General features: G+C 40.6%; 1 protein-coding gene across 2 annotated transcripts in view; it reads left to right on the forward strand.

Moving 5' to 3' along the window:
* Positions 1 to 23,855, forward strand: part of spon1b (spondin 1b) — a 58,348-nt gene that overhangs the window by 8,582 nt on the left and 25,911 nt on the right. Inside the window, exons 1-4 of one of the 2 annotated variants that reach the window (XM_085914981.1) lie at positions 2,657 to 2,684; positions 5,133 to 5,266; positions 22,620 to 22,693; positions 23,494 to 23,616. In XM_085914981.1, coding sequence (XP_085771107.1) covers positions 5,160 to 5,266; positions 22,620 to 22,693; positions 23,494 to 23,616 — 304 coding nt within the window. In that variant the 5' untranslated portion in view covers positions 2,657 to 2,684; positions 5,133 to 5,159. Of the gene's footprint in view, positions 1 to 2,656; positions 2,685 to 5,132; positions 5,267 to 22,619; positions 22,694 to 23,493; positions 23,617 to 23,855 lie in introns of those variants that run through there. The other variant, XM_085914980.1, reaches the window with a different exon arrangement.

The following is a 23,855-nucleotide window of genomic DNA, read 5'->3' on the forward strand; positions in this document are numbered from 1 at the left end:
TAGCATGTCCGTGTGACAGATCGGACTGAGCAGCCAATTCCATAGCGACACAGACTATTGAGGATTAAGGAAGGGGAGTTGGAGTGCCGGAGCTATAGCTGGAACAAAGTGATGACCGGCTCGAGGCATGGGGGGTGGACGAGAATCAGCAGCTTCGCGGCAAATGGGCAGAAGTCGATCTGATGGAGAGAGCAGCAAACCAAGCACGTTGCAGGGTGGGGCGCTTGCGGCGATCGTGGTCAGGGAGAAGCGTAAAGTCAGGATGGGTGGCGATCAGAATGTGGTCATAGACGGACAGGTGGTCAGGACGGGCGGCGAGCAAGGCGAGCTGGGTCAGTGAACAGACAAGGTCGGCAACGGAAGGCCGAAGGACAGTGCACAGTGAGTTAGCGAGTAGCATCACGGGACAGACTGACAGGGAAGTGACGGGATCTCGGGGTTTGAATAGGATGCCTAATGAGCAGCTGGCAGGTGTGGGTGATTGAGTTGATTGGTGGGGCGTGACTGTGAGTGCGTGACTGATGGAAGGTTAGCGGTTGATTGACAGATGGCCAGGCGTTGGACAATCCAACTTGTATATAATTCAGAGGTCAGGGTTCGATTCTGGCTCCGGCCTTCTTATGTGGAGTTTGCATGTTCTCCCCGTGCCTGCGTCGGTTTTCTCTAGGTACTCTGGTTTCCCCCTACATTCCAAAGAACTGCATGATGGGCCGATAGAACACTCTAAACTGTCCGTAAACATGAGTGTGAATGGTTGTTTGTCTCTGTGTGCCCTGCGATTCGCTAGTGACCAGTCCAGGGTGTCCCTTGTCTACCATCCAAATACTGCTGGGATAGGCTCCAGGACACCTGCGACCCTCGAGAGGATAAAGCGTTTCAGAAAATGGAAGGATCAGATCATTCAACTGAAATGCTCAGATTCTGCCTTTACTTGTATATCCTCCTTGATATCCGTTTCTTGACTACCACAACAAAATATGTTCATGACTGTGTGGGGGTCCTCTTTTAACTTGACATTTTAATTCGCTTTTCATTCATGTTCTAAGCTATTTTTTTTTCCAGAAGCCTATTTCTGTAGGAACCTTGGCTGCATGCATCGAGCATATATTTTTTTTATACTGCTTATCCTGCTCGGTTACAGAGGAAGATAGAGTTTGTCCCAGGAGAGGTAGAATAGAAGTGATTTACACCCAAGACCGAATGCTTGTCAATCACAACACAATTGTGAATTGGGCATTGACTGGGAATTGAACCCACGCTAAGTATAGCAACCATCCTACTACCCACTGCATGGATTCAAATCTTCAATTCCTGGCTTGTGATTCGCTGAGTACTCATTTCAGAAGCGGTAAGTAAGCTGGCACACCCAAGGCTTAAATGAAGCAGCAATGACACAATCAGTGAGAGCAATATCATGTCATGCCTTTGGCTCGCTGGTACTCCGTATTGTGTAAGTACTTCAGTTGTTCGCTTTGACTTTTATTTGGCAGGCGATTGCCTCATACAGTGAGTAGTGTTTTTTTTTTATCGTGTTTTCAGACAATGAGGAACAGGTGTATCTTGAAAATGGCTAATTGTCACATGGAAAGAGGCAGACCTACTACGGTTGCGTCAACAAAAAAGTTTTGCTTTCTTGCTTAGCCCGTTTCAGCCCTCCACGAAGTCCTGTGGAAGTACTGTAAAATAAGGAGTTAAGGTTATAGAGTTACATGGTTATAGAGTTTAGTTCTGTCAGCTTTTCCATTAGGTCTGATAATGCTGTAGAATTTGAGAAACTATGTTTTTCCTCTCTCTGCCATATGTACATAGATGCTTATTAGATCTTCTGAAAGCAAGTAGTCTGCATGTGACAAAATCCCACATCTTTGCCAGAAGAGTAGACTTCAGAATTCAATTCTCTATGAACAACACAACACATGAACATTCACAAAACCAAGTCATTGTGTATCTTTATTGTCTTTCATTTCACTTTTTGTCAGAACACTTGCTTTTTGTTTTTCTTTATTTCCAGTTTTTGGTCTTCTCTTGTGCTTTTCTCAGTCTTTTGCTGCCTGCAACTCTTCCTTGTCCGTCTTCACGCTCCTCAGTTTGCTTTGTCTCTCTCTTCGAATGCCTTTTAGCCCCTTGTTTGTGTCTGCTTTTGACTGACACAGCTTCAGGCTTAGTGACACAAAGTAAAGCAAAGCATTGAATAGAGAGGCAGAGGGAGGTCAATACTGAAATCCAGGACCATGTTATGTTTGCCTGAATGCGGGTTTTCAGAGTGCACATTGTGAATTTATATGTGCATGTCTATTTGTGTGATACAGAGGAGGGCTGTTAGTTTTGGGTTGTGTTTGCATGGAAAAAGAAGGAAGACGAGAACGCTTACAGTGACATAATACTTTTGGTATCCTTTGTGGGCATTTGGATGATGTGGGCAAATGGAGAATTGTGGCAATAAGGTCAGAGGGTAAATGCTTGTGTCAGTCTGTGTGTGTGCTTTGCTTCTTTTTATGTGACGGTGTGTGTGTGTGTGTGTGTGTGTGTGTGTGTGTGTGTGTGTGTGTGACGGTGTGTGTGTTGGACTTGGATACAAATCTCTTCAATACACAAGACCTCACATAGCAACTTAAAAATCTACACATAAATTTACTGTTACATTCCCTATTCAAGTGCCAGCTTCTCTCTGCCCTTACTGAAAGGTTACTTTAACTATCAAGATAATTCGTAATAACGGATAAATACAGGTATATTCATTTCTTACTTTAGTTGCTGCCAAGTTACGATAGAACTTCTGCGATTGGTAATAAACCTTTGTGATATGTTGACTACAGGTACGGGTAAAACATGACGATTCAATAAATGTACTGTGATTTTACATAAAATAAAAGTGCTTTAAAAGTAATTTCAAGTAACATTATCTCAATATACAAGTCAATGGTTAGAACATACCTGGGTAAGATGTACACTCTTAAAAATGCTGGGTTACGAACAGCCCAATTGGACCAACCCAGAAAGACGGGTAAATTTTCACTCTTTGTGGTTGTCTCATTACGATTTGTATCAGGGTGACATACGAGCAGGACGGCCAAGTGTGACACACTGTTTTATTGAAGGAGGAATTAGGATCGGGCTCAGGAAGCTCCGGGGTGAGGCTGTGTGGTGATCGATATTCGGTCGTTGGCTCAGGGCAGGCAGCGTTCGGGCTTGGTCGGTGGACGGACAAATGGTCAGGATGGGCGGCGGTCGGGCGTGGTCGGTCAGAAATCAGAACTGGGACTCAGACAGAGAACAGAGCACACAAGGCATAGGAAACTCATGAGGTCGAACTGACAAAGGAGTGGCTGGAGGGGGGCGTTTAAATAGTGGACCGGTGAAAGGCAAGTGAGGGCAATCGTCTCGAGAGATGGAGAGTCCATGAAGACAAAGTGATAGAGCATTACCGGGACATGACAGGTGGCACGGCACGTGGCAATTCACGTCGTGCTTTGTTACAGCTGCAGCTGTTGTAAAATGCGCGATGTAAATACAGTTGTATTGTATTGTGTTGTATTGTAAATGCACAAGTATACAAAGAGATTTTGGATACTTTTCTGATTCCTGTTGAAAGGATAATTTTTAATGATAAAATTCATCAACATGTAAAGTCACTCAAATATCACATTGCATTTTTTGGAGTTTGATCACTCTGTCAGCCTCAACTTCCATCCATCCATCTTCTACCACTTATTCGGGGTCGGGTCGCCGGAGCAGCAGCTTTAGAAGGGATGCCCAGACTTCCCTCTCCCCAGCCACTTCATCCAGCTCAACCCGGGGGATCCCAACGCGTTCCCGGGCCAGCCGAGAGACAGACTCTCCAGCGCGTCCTGGGTCGTCCCCGGGGTCTCCTGCCGGTGGGACATGCCCGGAACGCCACTTCCAAGAGGCATCCTAATGAGGATCAACATGGAGGAGCAGCGCCTGGACTCCGAGTCCCTCAAGGATGACCGAGCTTCTCACCCTTTCTCTAAGGGAGAGCCCGGACACCCTGCGGAGGAAATTCATTTCGGCTGCTTGTATCTGTGATTTTGTTTTTTTGGTCACGACCCATAGCTTCTGACCTATGGTCAGGGTAAGAACGTAGATCAACCGATAAATCGAGAGCTTCGCCTTTCGGCACAGCTCTCTCTTCATCATGATGGACCGGTACAGAGTCTGCACAACGGCAGATGCTGCACCGATTCGCCTGTCGATCTCACACTCCATCCTGCCCTCACTCGTGAACAAGACCCCTAGATACTTGAACTCCTCCACTTGTGGCAGGATCTCATCCACGCTTTTCTGACTGAGGACCATGGTCTCAGATTTGGAGGTGCTGACTTTCATCTCGATCGATTAACACTCGGCTGCGAACCGCTCAAGTGAGAGCTGGAGATCACGACTGGAAGAGGCCAACAGCACCATATCGTCTGCAAAAAGCAGAGCTGCAGTGCTGAGGTCACTAAACTGGACACCTTCAACGCCTTGGCTGCGCCTAGAAATTCTGTCCATAAAAGTTATGAACAGAATTGGTGACTAAGGGCAGCCTTGGCGGTGTCCAACCCTCACTGGGAACGAATCCGACTTACTGCCGGAAATGCGGTCCAAACCATTTATAATTATCATCATAAGGGAAAAACAGACAGGCGACCAAATGCGACACACTGTTTATTCAAGGAATGAGAGGATCGGGCATGGAGCTCAATGAGCAAGACGGACTCGTGGTCAATGATCAGGCGTTCAGGCTTGGTCGTTGGACGGGCCCTTGGTCAGGGTGGGCGGCGTTCAGGCTTGGTAGGTCAGATCACGGAAATAAATTGGCAACTGTGAGGCAACAAGAACATCGAGGCACAGAGGAAGAGGACGGATGGGTAGCATACTGGGACTAGCTGACAGGGAAGTGATGGGTGTGTGGCTGATGAGCAGAGGCAGGTACGGGTGATTAAGGTGATGAATGGGCGTGGTTGCGACTGACAGTGTGGTGGGAGGTTATCGGCAGAGATGGCAAGGCGTGTAACAACTTCTAAACAATCAGATCACATAAAAATACTTTCGGGTGCATAGACAAAAACTCATTTGTGTTTTTCTTGTGTGTGTATGGGTGTGCGTGTGTGTGTGATTTTTTTTTTTAGATCATTGATGAAGAGGACACACAATTCATGACCAACTGTCCCCCTGCAGTGACGGAAAGCACACCTCGCAGACGCACCAGGATACAGGTGTTTTGGACGGCGCCACCTACCGGAACTGGTTGTGTTATACTCAAGTAGGTGTTTTCTTTTTTATTATTTATTCTCTTTGCGCTGAAACACTATCACAAACACTAGCAAGATGACCTTTTCAATTTGACATTTTCATTGTGATTTTTTCACATTCCTGATACATTTTTATGCTTTCATCACCCTATGTATAAGGATTTTTTCAAATCAAAAATATGTACAGGCATCAATTGGTGGCTGGCTTTGAGAGGGCATCATCACTGATGTACCAAGCTGACTTTGCCATCTCAGAGTCTGGCATTGCTCATTAATAAGAAGGGGAATTCAATTTTGAATTAATTAATGATGGATACTTTCATTACTCACTTGTGCTGCCATCCCACTAACTCATTCTAATATACAGAGGCAGTAATTGAATCTGAAATTGGAATCATTTCAACTAAATTATGTCTCCTCATTGAACTTTCCCTTGATTACAGCATATGTTCCAGGGTATCCGCAGGGTTGTAAAAGGTATCAAAAGGTAGTAAATGAAATTAGCAAAAAATAAGGCCATTAAAAAGTAGCAAATGCCATCTGAAGAGATATTAAATTTTCTAACTGCTATTCATCTGTAAGAGTTTTTCCCATTTGTATCATGTCCAGGCCTATTCCCTAAAAATCATGTAATTACATACATTCATTATATAAATTATATGTGCGAGTAGAACCTATGTCCCACAGTATATTGTAGCGTTAATGCACTGCTGTGGATGCCAACAACCGTTAAAAAAAACTGGTCCGTGACGTCTATCGTGGTAAAAACCTCAACAAAATAATTTGCGCCTACGTAATATTCCCTGGTAATGGAGGCAAAACAAAGTCATGGGGAAATGTTTTTCGCTATTTGGTTGTAGGACACTATATTCAAAGACTCACAGTGAGCAAACACCACTCATACACCTCCAAATGGGGACGTAGGAGAGTGCTTCCGCAATATGTTTAATGACTCCGAAATAGCAAAAAATTAACAATAAATATCATAGAATACAATACATGCTAAAAACATAAAATCTTTCTGACCAAACGCCTGCCCTATGTTGTACCTAAGGAAAATGATATACCATATTTGTAGGCCAAGGTTGTTCGTGCTTGTGTGTGTGTGAGAGAGAGCGAGTACCGTCCGTAAATAATAAATGTTTTCATGAATTGTTGATTATTTTTAATGATTTAGCTTACTGTTGATTATCTGTAATAGTAGCTCTAATATTGGCAAATTTATTTAATTAAAAAACATCTGATAATATACATAATGTAATGCCACAGTTGTAGGCCAATGTTGAATCCACAATAAGAATGATTGTGAAAGAGAGTGTAGCGCTGCAAAAGTGGTGTGTGCTCTTTCTACACATAAAAATGAAAAAACATTTTGTCCTTTCATTGCAATTTCCCACTCAGAAGGTCATGTGAGAAAATGACTATAATATGGAACTTTATTTGTAACCCCTAACATTGAAGTTTGAAATACTGTCATAGTTGCAGCTCAAAGTCGTGTTGGTATTAAACAATATTGTGATGGTATTAAAAAGGTATTTGAAAGTAATAAAATTCATTTAAGAGTTTTTGTATATACCCTGTTTTCTCTCTCTTTCTTTGTCTAATTCCAGTTATTCCATATTCCAAATTGCGGTACACTCCAAGCACAATCCAAAATTGGTTTTGTTCCAGGATTGCCATCACACAATCTGAAATAGCTCTGCAGGCAATTGTTGCCATCCATCCATCCATCCATCCATCCATCCATCCATCCATCCATCCATCCATCCATCCATCCATCCATCCATCCATCCATCCATCCTCTTCCACTTATCTGAGGTCGGGTCGCGGGGGCAGCAGCTTTCGGAGGGACTCCCAGACTTCCCTTTCCCCAGCCACTTCATCCAGCTCATCCCGAGGGATCCCAAGGCGTTCCCAGGCCAGCCTAGAGACATAGTCTCTCCAGCGCGTCCTGGGTCGTCCGCGAGGTCTCCTACCGGTGAGACATGCCCGGGACACCTCCCCAGGGAGGCGTCCAGGAGACATCCTGATGAGATGCCCGAGCCACCTCATCTGGCTCCTCTCAACGTGGAGGAGAAGCGGCTCTACTCCCAGTCCCTCCCGGATGACCGAGCTTTTAATCCTATCTCTAAGGGAGAGTCCAGACACCCTGCAAAGGAAACTCATTTTGGCTGCTTGTATCTGGGATCTCGTTCTGTCAGTCACGACCCATAGCTCATGACCATAGGTGACGGTAGGAGCGTAGATCGACCGGTAAATTGAGAGCTTTGCCTTTTGGCTCAGCTCTTTCTTCACCACGACGGACCGGTACAGAGTACGGATTACTGCCGATGCTGCACCGATCTGCCTGTTGATCTTGCGCTCCATCCTGCCCTCACCCGTGAACAAGACCCCAAGATACTTGAACTCCTCTACTTGGGGCAGGATCTCATCCCCGATCCGGAGAGGGCATTCCACCCTTTTCTGACCGAGGACCATGGCCTCGGATTTGGAGGTGCTGACCCTCATCCCGACCGCTTCACACTCGGCTGCGGACCGCCCAGTGAGAGCTGGAGATCATGGCTTGAAGAAGCCAACAGCACCACGTCGTCTGCAAAAAGCAGAGAGACAATGCTGAGGTCCCCAAACCAGACACCCTCAACGCCTCGGCTGCGCCTAGAAATTCTGTCCATAAGTTATGAACAGAATCTGTGACAAAGGGCAGTCTTGGTGGAGTCCAACCCTCACTGGGAGCGAATCCGACTTACTGCCGGAAATGCGAACCAAACTCTGGCATGGGTGATAGAGGGACCAAACCGCCCTTATCAGTTGGCTGGGCACCCCGTACTCCCGAAGCACCCTCCACAGAACTTCCCGAGGGACACGGTCGAACGCCTTCTTCAAGTCCACAAAACGCATGTGAACTGGTTGAGCGAACTCCCATGCCCCCTCGAGGATCCTGCCGAGGGTGTGTATATATATATATATATTATAAATAAATATATATAAATATAGACATATAAATATAAACATTTATGTCTAAAATTGTGGACACACAAATATGCATTCTGAACTTAAATATGTTGAACTGCTCAACAGCAACCTGTTGAAAGCTGCCTTTTCCTTTGTCTGGCTCTGTCTTTATTCACAACCCTACCTTTTTTGTCATCTGTGTGATTTTTCATCTCCTCACCTAAACTCCCCAGGGAAATACTTTCATGGAAGTAAAAAAGGAAGATATTCATGACCTGCTGTCTGCTATTGTTTAGGAAGCACACGGGACTGAGGTCATTATGATTTGTGGTTGAGCCACCCAAAACAAGATGTTAAAATAATAAAGCAATGCATTTGGGGCACAGAAAAACACCATAATAGGTAGTTTTGGTTAAAAAAATGATCAAGAAAACCCCCACCATCATAATAGTTATTTTTGATTAAAAAAAAAAAAAAGAACAACGGGAAAAGAAAGTTATTATTGGACTGTAAAAATGCATTTTGTGTAGACAAGCTATTGCCTAATAATTTTGAGCACACTATACAAACCAATTAGATAATGGGACACAATCTAATAATCTAATTCCAGGATTTTGCATGTTGTCTTAATAAGAGGTAATATAGTTTGTGAACTTTTTTTCATTCACGGCACACCTTTTCATTGGAAAAAATCTCGAGGCACACGAACAAAAATCTGTCAAGACGTAGCCACCTATATTAACAATATAGTCAATCTTATCAAAGTGTCTTGAATAGGAAACAACTCAAAAACGTATTTTATCATCTTTTATATTTCTTCTTTCAAATAAAAAGTGCACTTAAAGTGCAATAATATTTGGGAAAGATTTCACTGTTACAATATGAAAAGTTGTATGTAGAAAATGTCAATCTCAGTATATTTTACTCACTTAATGTGAAACCTGTGCATGTTTGGATGAACACAGAGCTGATATCCTGGTTAATTCGTTTTCCAAAAATATTTTTAGACCAATTAGGTGATATTGGATCATTTTCCTAGTGTGCCGTGGCACAGTGCTTGACAAACACTGCCTCAGACCAACTACATTTGTAAGTGTAGAAAGCTGACAGGAACCTTCAGTTGATGTACAACATTGAATTTTACAAAAACAATGTGTAAACATTTAAACATCCGTTGCTTCAATATGCTACTTCTCATCGTAAAAGCCAATTTCCATTTGTTTAGTGTTGCACTATACCAGCTAGAGTAACAGTCACACTTGTAAAATGTCAAACAGTTGGATTATTACGTATATGAAAACAAATTTGTTTCCGCAGCCATCATTCACATGAATCTGATGTGACAGTGGAACCATTTTCTCATATTTTCTGATTATCACAGCCCTGAGCACTGCAGGGGTAACTTGACATGCCAGATGGATTGCTGTACAAATCCATCTGGGAAGGAGAAAGTGTTTCAAGCAGGCAATGAAAAAGGTGAAAGTCTGTTTTTCAAATCCATTACGGGTCAATTAGATTAAAAAAATAGGTGTGCACTAACAATGGACAGTTATATCATAATTTATGTTCGTTCCACCAGGATGCAGAAGTTCTTTTAGCAGCTATAATTTGTTGAGTCTCAAGAACAGTCAGTGAACTCTTGCAGGCAATTGGCCGTGCAAGGTGACTCCTGCAGTATTTATTTATTTTTTTGTATTTCTTAAAGTAGGATTTCATAATGTGGTGACTCACTTCTTTTCTTTATTACAAACCACACCTACAGATTAACTTGACCATGAATCTTTCGGATAAAATGGGAAGTAAAAATGTGTGGACTTCTACCAAAGTTGAAAGAGGTATTACCTATTAAGATAATGTTTTTTTCCTGGATCAAAGAAACAACAACATTTTTTTTTTTAACTTCAGGAGGTCTGAAATACTCTTAAAAGATTAATTGTCTACATTGCTTCCATCCTTGTTAGGGCTGCAGGTTATCTACAGCAAATTCCGGCAGACACTGGGCAATCGGCAGACTTGAAGTTATAATGGTTGTCAGCCAATCGCCAGCCAATTGTCAAAAATGAGCCTACGATGATTAAAACGTCTGGGCTGACGTTGCTAATCATACCAGCAGAATTGTATTTTGAGTCATTTTATTTGAATCAGGATGTTTTTGTGGAACCTTTTTGGAAAATGTCTGATTGAATACTTGCAATGCAAACGTTGTACACTTAAGACTATAATGTGTGAATCATTTCCATCAGTTTCTTGGCAATTAAAAGATGTCTGAACTTTTATATAGTTCTAATTATTGCTAATATCTAATTGAATCTAGATCTAATTATTGCTCATCACACCAGCAGGATTATATTTTGAGTCATTTTAATTGAATCAGGACATTTTTGTGGAACATTTTTTGAAAATGTCTTGTAGGTTACTTGCAATGCAAAAGCTGTACACTTGTAGTGAACTGTGAAGCATTCCCCTCAGTTTCTTGGCAAGTAAAAGATGTCAGCAACTTTTAAATAGGTCCCTCTATCAATTGTTGTCTCTGCTCAGCTCAACTGCTGCCACTGGCACTGGAACTCACTGAGCGCTCCTCTTTTTTGCACATTGATGGACGAAGTCAAATGTCAGACCTCCCTCAGCTGACTGTTGCCTTAACTCTTTTCAATCATTCTGCAGAACTGTCTACCTCGAAAGAAACAGCAAGTGCTGACTCCACCCAAGGGAATAATGAAGTTGGTGCTTGGTTTCACCAGTGTTGAAAACTTTATTTACTTTCTTTTGTCTGTGTTTCATTCTTTCCTTCTTCAAACTTAGTCACTGCTAACTTTGAGATAAAAATATCCATCATTGCAAAATAAGAGTTGGCCGATCTATTATACCATGGTCTCTATTTTCTTTCCCCATTAGTTTTATTGTCTCACTGTTTTTTCTAGCTTCTTCATGCAGTGTCCAGAATGTAAGGAGTGTCAATTGACTGCTCTCGATTGGTCTTAGGACAAACTACATGAAAGCCAGCTAAAATCCTCTTACAAAGCGATTTGCAGGTATCAGAGGTTATGGTTGGCCTTTTCAGTGTGCCCCACACGTTTGTGATCTTTAGGTCAAATGTGGTGTCCAAGCAATCTTAAAAAGTTGCTGCTCTTATCGCATGTTTTGGTCACGTAAAGAAACTTTGTTGTTGTTGAAAGCTACCATATAGCAGCAGAGGACCCAACTTCAACGGAGCTCTGTCCTTGAGCAACAGCAACAAAAAAGCCTCCCATCCCTTTAAAATAAAAACAAAAACTCCCCAAACCCTTCTTTCACAAATTCAAATAGCCTTAAGTGTAAAATAAGCCTAAAAAAGAAAAAGGGGGGTTCTTCGTCACACACTACTCTGCACTGAAAGCGTTTGCCTTTAGGAGTGGGATTAACTTTGAAAACTTGGTCTGTTTTTCAAATGAGATAGCGGACCAAGAAAACACACTTGGTGAAATTATGAATTTGTGAATTACCATGCAAATAACAAAACAGCATGCATGACACACACACACACACACACACACACACACACACACACACACACACACACACATACACACACACATACACACACAGAGGAAAGTTTTATATCTTAAAAGAGGTTTTGTTATTGGTAGACTGTGACAGCAAAGAGAAATGTGTGCAATAAGAAATCTAACAAGAATGTGGCAGAAATCCATTAAAAAATAAATATTTGAAAATAAACTCCAGCTGTTTAATATTTCTTCACCTTCTGAGTTGACACGTTGGATGCATGTTCAGTGTCTCTATTAACAGATTCAACCCTGCTGTTTGGAAACCTCACAGGCACACAAGCACAACCATTAAATGTTCCAAGAAAAACAATTCACAGTTGAATAAATAAAAAGTGGGTTAACTCACTGATAGCTTGCATTCAAAAATGTTTTTCTTCTTCCTCTTATTGGGTGAGTTAGAGTCAATTCCAGCTAATTGTGGGCTATGTATAGCTTACCTAACATCCATCCATCCATTTTCTGAACCGCTTTGTCCCCACGGGGGTCGCGGGCGTGCTGGAGCCTATCCCAGCCGTCATCGGGCAGTAGGCGGGGGACACCCTGAACCGGTTGCCAGCCAATCGCAGGGCACACAGAGACAAAAAAGCATTTGCACTCGCACTCACACCTAAGGACAATTTGGAGTGCTCAATTGGCCTACCAAGCATGTTTTTTTTGGGATGTGGGAGGAAATCAGAGCACCCGGAGAAAACCCACGCGGGCCCGGGGAGAACATGCAAACTCCACACAGGGAGGGCCGTAGGTGGAATCAAACCCATACCCTCCTAACTGTGAGGTGGACGTGCTACCCAGTGCGCCACCGAGCCGCCTACCTAACAAACAGCGACTCATAATTGCCTTCACACTTGTGCACAATTTAGAGTCTTTGAACATGCATGCAAGCCCCCCTTTCGCACCGTGAGAGAAAAAATCATTGCGCTCATGCCCGATTTCACAACAACATGCGTCGTACTTTCTGAATCATTGTCGAAATCAATTCATTGGCCACATTAATATTGCCGATGTTAATATATTGTTAAAACCGCCCCCGAGCTGCGGCTCAGCTTCTGGGCAGCACACACGGACACCATTGAACAGCGTGATCTGTGATTGCCCTGACAGAGTGGAGATTTTCATGCAGTTCCTTACGAACGAACCTTGTGTCTACTGCATATACTCCAGTGAGTTCATTTATGTTTCTGCCATGTAGACACGTACACCTCCTACTCTGAATGTAAAGAGAATGACAGGTGTCATATACGTTGACCGAGAAAAACGTTAGCTGTGTTCAAGCCCACAACAGTACAAATTTCCCTTTCCAACTGCACACATCTGTGAAAACGTAAGAAAACTCCACTCATGCGCAAAATGGGTTTCAAATTTCAAAATGAATAACAAAAGATGATTTGAGCGGCACAAGCCTCTTCGATATTTCATGGTTTTTGTCTTGTTATTTGACAGAAATATATATATAAAAAATCACTACAGATCATTGCGAATCATTCTGAAAGTATATAGCCAATACACAAATAATTCAGTTCGCAGGTGTTTTTAAACCACCAAGACTTCCAACTCTGTTTGTTTGACGATCAATACTGTTTTTGGCTGAATGTAGACTGAAGAGTTTAGAGCACTTTGCCAAACAGCAGCTCACAGTTTGATGTGCTGCCACGGGGCAAGCTGAAGGTTTGTTGACCCTTCCTGTAGTTCTTGCAGAAACAGCATGAGAATACTGATGACGAGATTGAACTCAAGTTGACATGAGGCGAACACGTTGACGACAGTCCGAACCAAAAGCAGAGAAGTGTAGTGAACTTGTTTGCAGTGCTTATGCAATTTATTCACTTGAAATTTACTTGAAACTCCGATTGGAAAACTTTTAAGTTCTCTCAATGTCCTATGGCTCTTTTTGCCTACCTACCCAAGACATTTCTTGAATAGCGTATTTGGTTGAACTCAATCTCAACTACCAGAAGAGCACTCTGACCTCACAAACACTTGCATGCACATACTCTAAGAACTGTGAGGAATTTGCTTTTGGAAGCACAAAGTACTGTACACAAGATTGAGGCCAAGGCACAACTATGAAAACTGTTTCAGTGCCAAATGTCAGTGGAAAAAAAGTTTCTTCTTCCTTTTCATTCTTTCCGGCAACTTTAAGGCTCATTTTCATTCAGGATGTCTGAGGATTTTTTACAGTTTTCCTCATGATGAGATTGCATAATTTAGTGGTCATTAGTCTCAGTATTATGATGAAAATACTTGATCATCAAGTGATTATGCAAACATTTTTACATATACAGGATACCAAAATTATGTAATGCAACATTGTTTTGAACTTAAATAATTTGTAATGTAATTATTCTGTCTATTCATCATGACCACCTGTCTTAAACGCACCTTTCCGTTTCTTGGAAGTTGCAGGCTCTTTTGTCTCAGAATAAGACCGTCTCACCTTTCCGAGGAACCTGACAAGTGTTAAATTAATAATACTAAACCATTTACTGCACAGTATTTTTTCTAACCTACTTACAAAAGCAAGTTTAGAGAGATAATTGTCCATTGGATTTCTCTGTCAGATCAGTAATGCGTTCACATTTTCTCACCTTCTGAATTATTTATTTTGTTTTCTTAAAGTATTTCCCCTGTTGGCTAATTTCTAGTATCACAGCAAAACAAACAACATATAAAAGGGTAACTTGATTTGTTCTTAATGCTAATTTCAAGATGTTCCTACGTGGCTAGCGGTGGCGGGCATTGCGTTTCACACTTAGTCCTTTAGTGATGTCCAACATAGGCAATAAATATCATTATGCCAGCATTCATAGCACCAGGACTGGAGAGCATTTAGAAACACACTTAAGCACACTAGGCATTGCATCACCTCAGTTGTGTACAAAATTGACTGTTTGTTGAGCTGTGAGTCCCCACCGTAGCTTGCAAGTGTCCACACATGCTTTGGTGTCTCTTTGCTGTCTTAGTTAAACAATTTAAGTTTGCAAATCCAGTGTATCTCCAAACACCAAATCAATTATTTGCGAACAAAAGGCATTCCCAGCAGAATCATTTGCAGCTTTGATCAGAAGCCGTAAGCCACGACTTCCGCTCGTAGTTGCTTGTCTGGAAATTACGGACAAACCTCTTACCTGCCTGGGACAGGTTAGGTAGAAGAGAATATGAATACTTCTAGAAATTTAGGGAAAGTAACTAAAAAAATCTAATTAACCTTTATCATAATTATAAGAATGATTTCTGGTTTTTTTTAGGCTAGCAGAGAAGGCCTTGCTGGCCGTGACGGCCCACCACTAGTGGACAGGTTTTGTTACTGCATTACATTGGGGGCATTGTGAATATGCTTTACAGTTCAGTATGTGAGGACATACTTCTGAAATACTGCATGATCAACATACTGCGAGTCAGTACGAAATGAAGCAATAGAATGGCTGGGCAAAACAAACAGTCAATTATATGAGAAAAATTAGAAGCAGCTCAAAATATCTTGGATCTATAAATATGGTCTGTTCAGATTGAATTGTTGTGTCATTCTTTTTGAAAGTCAGATGCCATTTCTTAAAACTTCAACACTGACTGGGCTGGCCTGAAATACTGACAGCAATGGACTGATGATACCCGCCTCTTTCAAAATATCACAGCATTATTTTCAACAACAGGAGCACTGGCTAACTCCTTTGGATTACTGTTTGAAAAGTGTACTTACAATTTTCCACAATAGTTTCCAATTTGTAATATTTAATGTGCCAAAGGAATCAGCTCTAGCTCCTTCAGCCCCGATGAAATATTGACGGACAGCTGTCAGATGCAATATTTGCATGGTCAGTGATTCATCCTGCTTCTGAAGGGATGTGGTTATCATCTACAATCCGGTGTCAGGAATTGTAAGGGAATATCACTTATTCATTCAAGTAAAAAAGGAAACACACACATTGCATGTCACCCAAGCTGACAGTCCCAAGACACCATGACCACCTCCATTTTTTAGGTTGCTTCATTAAATGATTAAATGACTTGATACACATAAATTGACCATTAGCAATACTGAATAATATGTTATGGAGTCATCAACTGAAGCATGGTGATGTTCTGTATATTTCATTTTTTTCAATTTCATGCCTTAGCAGTCAACCCTATTGCACCATTTCCTCGGTTAGATTTATAGAAGCAATATAACTAATAACTTCAATATAATGTCTTCAGTACCTCCCTTGTGTCCAGTCAATGTGTTTTGGCTCACTTTAATAACACCATTTTATGTGGCTCTGCTTGATGAAATACAGGCACCCAAGACCTTGTTGCCACCATACAAACATGATGGATTTTTATGGCAAACATTTTAAGAACTCTATAAAGGCAAACTAACAGTCCCAGTTTTTGTGTAACACTTACGAAATTAACACTTTGTTAAAATATTCAGTTCTCTGTCCCAGTTTGATATCTAGCACAGTATATTTTGAGAGAGGGCAGGTTGTAGTCAAGACGCCACATCAAACCAAAATAAAGACTAGGAAGTTTGAGAATAATTCAAGACTAAAATTGAAGGAAAGCAACTCGAGAGCAACACTGAGGCAGGTTCAGATCAAGAACAGGTGAAAGTGTGTATAATTGAGACAAAAAGGTTATGAAAACAATGAGTGGAAATTTTCAAGAGCTGACAATCAACTGGCGGCCAGTGGCGAATACACTCTGAGTGGCTCCTTGATTAAGTTAATAAAAAAAATAAAAAGGCACCAAAATTAAATGTTAAATTCAATTACATGTTTTCTCTACCATAGTAGACTACCACAGTCACTCAGCAGCCGTGAGTTCACTTATTCACAGATTTTTCTTTCAGTATTTCTTTGTATTATTTTTATTTTTGTTTTTTTTGGGGTGGCAACCCCCCGTCCTCCCTGGTAAACAAATACTTGCATATTGGAGGTTTAGATTTTGGTAGACATGACATAGTTGCACTGGCACCATGTCATAAACACCACTATATACTAAAAGATGAGTCAGCTTAATATTTTTTTGTGAATTTGTAATGATCTCCTAAGATTGGCTGGCAACTGGTTCAGGGTTTACCCCGCCTGCCACCCTAAGACAGGTGGGATAGGCTCCAGCCACGCCCACAACCATCAAGAGGATAAGTGGTTTAGCAAATGGATGGACGGAATGGCATGCAGACATAGTATCTAAATAACATTGACATTTCCTGTGATTTGATATTTGTGAAAAGGTCTTCTACCTTATGTTGGGTTGCTGTTCGGCAATTTGTGCCATCCTGGAATGGCTATTATGCAAGTGAGACCTTTGCACTGAAAAAAATCACAGTAGGTGGTTATTTTGTTTAATATTTCCACTGTCATTTTTGTCCTACATCTGGTTAGAAAATGCGGCCGCCCAGTCGCACTAATGAAACATGGCGCCCTCGATCATTTGACTTGCCCATCCCTGATAGTAGATGTAAACTTTCAAAGCAGATGGTATCTGTAAATTGAAGTTTACCACAAAGTATAAACATAGTAATCCCCATTCGGTAAAACAGGTGGTATGTGTAAATTGAAATTTACTACAAAGTATCAACATAGTAATTCCCATCAGTGGAAAATTATCTTGTAATGAATGTTTTAAGTGAATTTCAGAATTATGAACTCTGACCTAAAGGTGCACATGGGTGTCTCATTATCAGGCCCCATTTGGTAAAAGCTCTCTCCGTGAGTGTGAAAGAGGTCAGACTGAATACATCTTCAGTGCAAATTTGTGAAGCTGTGGGAATCTGCAGTGCAGACGACATCTAAGGCAAGGCTTCACACTGGAATGATCAATTTGGATTTTTGGGTGAGATCAGATTTCAGATTATATATTAAATGCGACGTCAGTCTGTCAAGTGCGTAAACAACAATACATCCCCAAAAAGAGCCGCACGCACAAAAAAAGAGCCATCACTCAACATAGTGTTTATGGAAGTAAATGTGGTCTGTGTAGCTCGTCTTTTTATCATTTCCTATCTGCAGAGGAGCAATGCGATAGGAGGTAATAATATTTTGAGCAAATGAAGTGAGGCTTTTCAATCTCCAGAGACATCTACCAAAGATGATGTCACATCTGTTTGGCTGAATTACTACTATCACCACAAATGTCCACTTTATGATTCCTGTTTCAAATAGGATTCCAGTAGGCTAGTTAACAGGGAAAATAAGTATTTTCACTGCGGAAATATAGCTTATTTAGCAAATAATTAAGATTTTTTGAGCAGTTTCATAAAGTCATTTGAAATGAGTAAAATGGAAAGGGATATAAACTTCAGTATAATTGTAGATGCTTATCCTGCACTTTAAATAGTGTCTTCAAAAGTTAATATTTAAATAATATATTTTTTACAAAAGATAAAGAACTGTCAATATTAGGCATTACAACAATCTGTTCATCTACACACTGTACTTTGTTCACATTGCAAGTGAATTTATATATGCAACTGTTTTATCTCTGTAGTTGACAGTGGAATAAAGTAAACTTAGAATCTCAGACAAGTGGTCTTGCAGATATTCTGTGGTTCATGTATTGCTATTAAACCTTAACAGTTAGATAATATAAAGTATGTTCACAGTAATTGTAGCGAATTAAATAAATGCTCACAACCTGAGACAGATAATCTGTAGAACTCACGATTTCAAATATTATATAAAATAAACTTAGAAGCTCAGACAAGTCATCTTGCAGACATTCCGTGGTTCATGTATTGCTTTTAAACTTTAACAATTCAATAATGTAAAATATGTTCACAGTAATTGTAGCAATTAAATAAATGTTCATAACTTGAGACAGATAATCTGTAGAACTCAAATGAGTTCAAATATTTTTTTAAATATTATAGGCTACCCATCTTCCCCTTCAAAACAATTATTGTATCTCTGAAGCAGCAGCATTTCAAAGCTCTTATCAGACATCCTGTTTCTCCTTGGCGTAACCACTAGTTTCCTCAGGCTAAACAGTCCTTCTACTAGGGTACAACGGATGTCAACAAAGTCTTCGGTCGGGGGCACAATGTACATTTCACATGGATGTCGTTGATTTGACCTCAATGAATTCGAAATAGTGCGGAATCCATGATATTTTGTCTTTTTAAGGAGCTCTACCCAACAAGCAGCCTATTTGTGGTGCCAGAATGTATTTGGATTACGCAGTAGTCGTAAAATAATCAATTAATTGTAACACCGCATTTAATATACAATTTACTGTGTATTAAAAAAAACTGTGTTTCAACTTTGGTAAAATTAGATTATCCCATAAATTAAAAGCAAGAAATTAGTTACCTAAAGTTAGTTTTATGGGCGTTATTACCATTACTTTCTACTGCGTCAACATTTGAATACTGTGATTTCTGGACTATTAACCACACTCGAATATAAGATGCACCAGCTAAAATTAGTGGAAACCCTTTTTTGTTCATTTATAAGACACACTGGACTATAAGATGCAGGTGTGTTAATTTCCATATATAAGAGAACATCAGATCAGTATAATATACTCAGACTATCTATCCATTTTCTGTACTGCTTTGTCCCCACGGGGGTTGCTGGCGTGCTGGAGCCTATCCTAGTGGTCATCGGGCAGCAGGCGGGGGACACCCTGAACCGGTTGCCAGCCAATCGCAGGGCACACAGAGACAAACAACCATCCACACTCGCACTCACACCTAGGTGCAAATTGGAGTTCTCAATCGGCCTACCGAGCATGTTTTTGGGATGTGGGAAGAAACCGGAGTGCCCAGAGAAAACCCACGTGGGCACGGGGGAGAACATTCAAATTCCACACAGGTATGGTCGGAGGTGGAATCGAACCGGCACCTTCCTAACTGTGAGGAGGACGTGCTAACCAGTGCGCCACCATTACTCACACCATCAACAAATATAAATCCCAGCAAATCTAGACAAAAACTGCAAGAAAAGTAACTCAGAAAACTAGCAAAGGCAGGTGCGAATTAGTAAAAAAAAAAAAAAAAACCTCTTTGCCCTTAACTCTGACAAGGTCTGGCTTTCACACATGAACTGTCTCAGGACGTGGCAGGAAACTAGACAATTTGACAACAGACAGGGGTAGGCGCAGACTATTTATACACAGGTAATGGGCCACAGGTGGACAGAATCATTATACAGTCTAGATAAAGCGCTATACGAAAGGGGTCCATTTACCATAATGAGGAAACATGAGCGCAGAAAGTAAAGCTTCTAAAACAAAATAATATAAGGACATGGCAACATGAAGGAGAGGACTAAAAACTGACAATTTAAAATAAATGATGAGACATGAAATATTGTCACCCACACGTTTGAATATAAATAGGCCTTAATTAATTATAAGACAAAATTGAGACTCTGACAAATGGGGGAAATCTAGTACAATTAAGAGCACCGTGACACTAAAAGCAGTTTTAATGATGAAGTTAAAGGGACATGAGTCTGCAAACCCAAGGAGACACAGAGTAAATATTAGGGGTATTGGCATTTTTATAATACCCTTGATATTGAGGGAGAGAGTTTTCAAATGAAATAAAAATACAGCAGATGTCTGTGGTTCATAACATTGCAAATAAATTGAGGCATGGGCTCTTGGCAGAACATTTCCTCAGTCTTAGCCGTGGCTTCACAGTTATTTGTGCTCAGAGCAATGCGCGTGATAATGAGCTCCGAGAACCATCAAACTGGCACATGTCTTGATGCACCAAATGTGACACACTAGCCAAAATTCTGTCACACTGTATTTGCAAATGAAAGGCTTGTAGAGAACAAGTAAAAGGAGTTCTTACAAGAGAAGTACATGATAAGGCGTTTGTTGATGGTTTAATTTGTTCCTGTTGTTTGTGGTGCCATCAAACCCACACAACAAAACACAATTTAGAATTTGTGTCTATATAAACACACAGTATGGTCTCATTTGTACTATATCACGGCAGTCCACTTTTTTTGGCTCCACATACTGATTTCATGTAAAGCAATATAGACTACCAAAAAAATAATGCAAAACAGTTTTGAAAATATTGTTGCCTGAGACGGGAAACCCAAGTCATACGATTTGATTCGAGTCAGACTGACTTAGATTTGAACTCCATAACTTGACAAAGTCATCTTAATGATAGTTTATATAGTTAGAGTATATTTTTGGCACTTTTATGAGAAATGTATCTATCAACGGCTTGTGTCTGTCAAGAGTCACACATCTTTTGAAGAACAATTCTTTTGAATTCTTCCCTTCGAGTCACTGTGGTAGGCAGCGTAAAAGAAGCCAAAATAGTTGTACTATGTTCATTTTGTCTTCTCTTGTAGATTATTTTCCTGGTTCTTTCATCACAGACAAAATGTATAGGCTGAATTACCTGACATGTTTTGGCGTGTACTTCCACATTCATCAGCTGATGAAGGCGGAAGTACACGCCGAAACATGCCAGGTAATTCAACCTAAACAATTTGTCTGTGATAAAAAAAAAAGGAAAAAAAAGAAGCCAAAATAAATGTTCTTAACAATACAGAGAACAACAGACATGCATGTATTTCGTATTCCTTTTTTTTTTTTTTTTTTTTTTAGAAAATGTACTTGTTTATTTAAGAACAGAGGGGGCAGCTCTAACTTTGGGGCCTCCATTTCCATTGTAAACTGAAACATATTTCTTTCTAATCTGGCAGGGTTATCCTCAATGTGGCCGATCAGGATGTTGGAGAGTCTTTCATTCACAATACACACACTCTTTGAGCATCTAAATATGACAAAAATGATGTATAGATGAAGATTTTTTTTCATCAGGCTCAAGTGCCGACATTGTATGCGTCGGATGAATAAACAGCAACAACGATAAATACATGATAGGAGAAGCATTTGTATGAGGAGATTCGCCAGAAATTAACATGAGAATTCACGCAGCATATTTTATCCATGGGGATGCATGGACTAATGTGCATTTGTGGATCTGGCGTGAACCCTGATATATTGTATGAGTGAAACAGCGTGCGCGTCTGCATTCCACGTTTAGGTCCAAAGTGTTCGGCGTAACTATAGTGCGTGAATTACAGAAGACTGAAAAGAGCGTGACGTGTAACCACAATTTCTAATACAATGCCTGTGATGGAAGGAGCATTAAAAAGAGTGCACCCCCACAAAAGGGACCAGATACAATTCTTACTTTCACATGTTAAAAAAAAAAGGTTATAATGCAGTCATTTTGCTTGTAGTCTCGAGCCAAGTTTAAACATTACATTTTATAATTTAAACATTACTTATAAATACAAAAAATAACTGTCACCTTAAAGAAAGAGCAAATTTACACTACAGTTGCGAGAGATGTTATAGTATACATATATTGCTGTACTCCAAAAGAAATCCAGGGGTAACAATATTAATTCATCCAATGCATTTAATGATTGGGGCAGCACGGTGGAGCACTGGTTAGCATTTGGCCTCACATTTCAGAGGTGCTGGTTTTGATTCCAGCTCTGGCTTTTCAGTGTGGTGTTCTCATGTTTTCTCTGTGTCTGTGTGGGTTTTCCCTGGGTACTCTGGTTTCCACCCACATTCCAGAGATGGTAGGCCAATTTAACACCTCAAATTGTCTGTAGGTTTGATTGTGAATATGACTGATTGTCTGTATGTGCCCTGCTATTGGCTGGCAACTAGTTCAAGGTGTACCACGCCAACTGAACAGCTCACTCCGGGATAGGCTTCTGCACGCACACGATCCTCATGTGTTCAAATAATGGATGCATGTGTAGATTTGATGATTGGAAGGAGTTAACAATATTAAATGGCTTATTTGGTCCTATTTCTTCCCAATAAAAAGTTTTCTCTGCAAGTTTAATATTTTCAACTCTGTCTGTCTCTGTGCACTATTCTCTGTCTGCAGAGCAAGCATTGTCCAGAAGAAAATCATCTATTTCCAAGATGAGGGCTCTCTTACCATCCGGCTATGTGAGAAAGGTAATGACAGCTGCCTATCATCATCTCCACCCTTGCTGATCATATCCTTCACCAGCAAATATAGGGCTGGGCTTCACCATGTCTCATTTTATTTAATAAGTGCACATCATCTCCCAGTATCTCGGTGCCATTTTTGGAAATGACGCCAAGCAAAGCAGAGAGGAAAGCTGTGCTCTCCTGGGAGTCTATGTTGAAATATTCTTTTGTGTTTTGCCACAGAGCTATGTCTCAGCCTTCAGGTTGCTTTGAATTTGCTGCAGACTAACATCCATGCCAGATTTGTAACAATGCTGCCTTTCTGTTTTGTTTACGTCTTTTTGTTTGCATTTGGGGATTGAAGCATCTTAGTTTTGAAAATGCTGATTTAAGCAATGCGGCAAACTATTTCTCTGACAGAACTCGGAAGTCTTTTAAAAAGTTATTTCCTGACCAAAATAGGCTATTATACGGACAAGCAATCCTCTATCTGTATTCAAATGTGCTTGCAAATTTTGCTGTAGAAGTTGTACTCATCCTACAAAAACGTTGGGTAGCATGACAGGATTTCTTCAGACTAATTTTCTGCGATGATAAATATTCAATTAGCCTCATCCTGTCAATGCCAAATACTGGTCAAGGAGAATAATGGATATGCATACGGATGACTGCGCTTCAAGGCTAAAAGTAATTAATGTGACAATTTGCCTTTGGATTTGTAATTTTCAAAAATAGTATTTTTTTCTTTCTACTTTAGGATATTTTCTTGACACTGTCTTTGCAAAAATTTCCCAAGATAATGTGAGTCAATCTTTTCTGTGCAGAACGTGTATTTGGGGAGGCAACAGCAGACCCTGCCTTGGAGTGTTGTGCCTGTGGGACAGCCAAATATAGACTCACTTTCTATGGAAACTGGTCAGAGAAAGTGCATCCCAAAGACTATCCCAGTGAGATGAAATTCCAAGCATGTCATGCATACAGTATATATGCACACATATAGGCTACCATACAAATAAAACATTCTCTAATATGCTATATCATAAATGTAAGGACCATATATGTATTTTTTTTCTATTTATCTACTATACACTGCATACTTAACTCTCTCTCTCTCTCTCTCTCTCTCTCTCTCTCTCTCTCTCTCTCGCTCTCTCTCTCTCTCTCTCTCTCTCTCTTACCCCAAAAT

The sequence above is a fragment of the Syngnathus leptorhynchus genome, chromosome 6 (assembly GCF_054491065.1).
Source record: "Syngnathus leptorhynchus isolate UIUO chromosome 6, UIUO_Slep, whole genome shotgun sequence".
NCBI lineage: Eukaryota > Metazoa > Chordata > Actinopteri > Syngnathiformes > Syngnathidae > Syngnathus > Syngnathus leptorhynchus.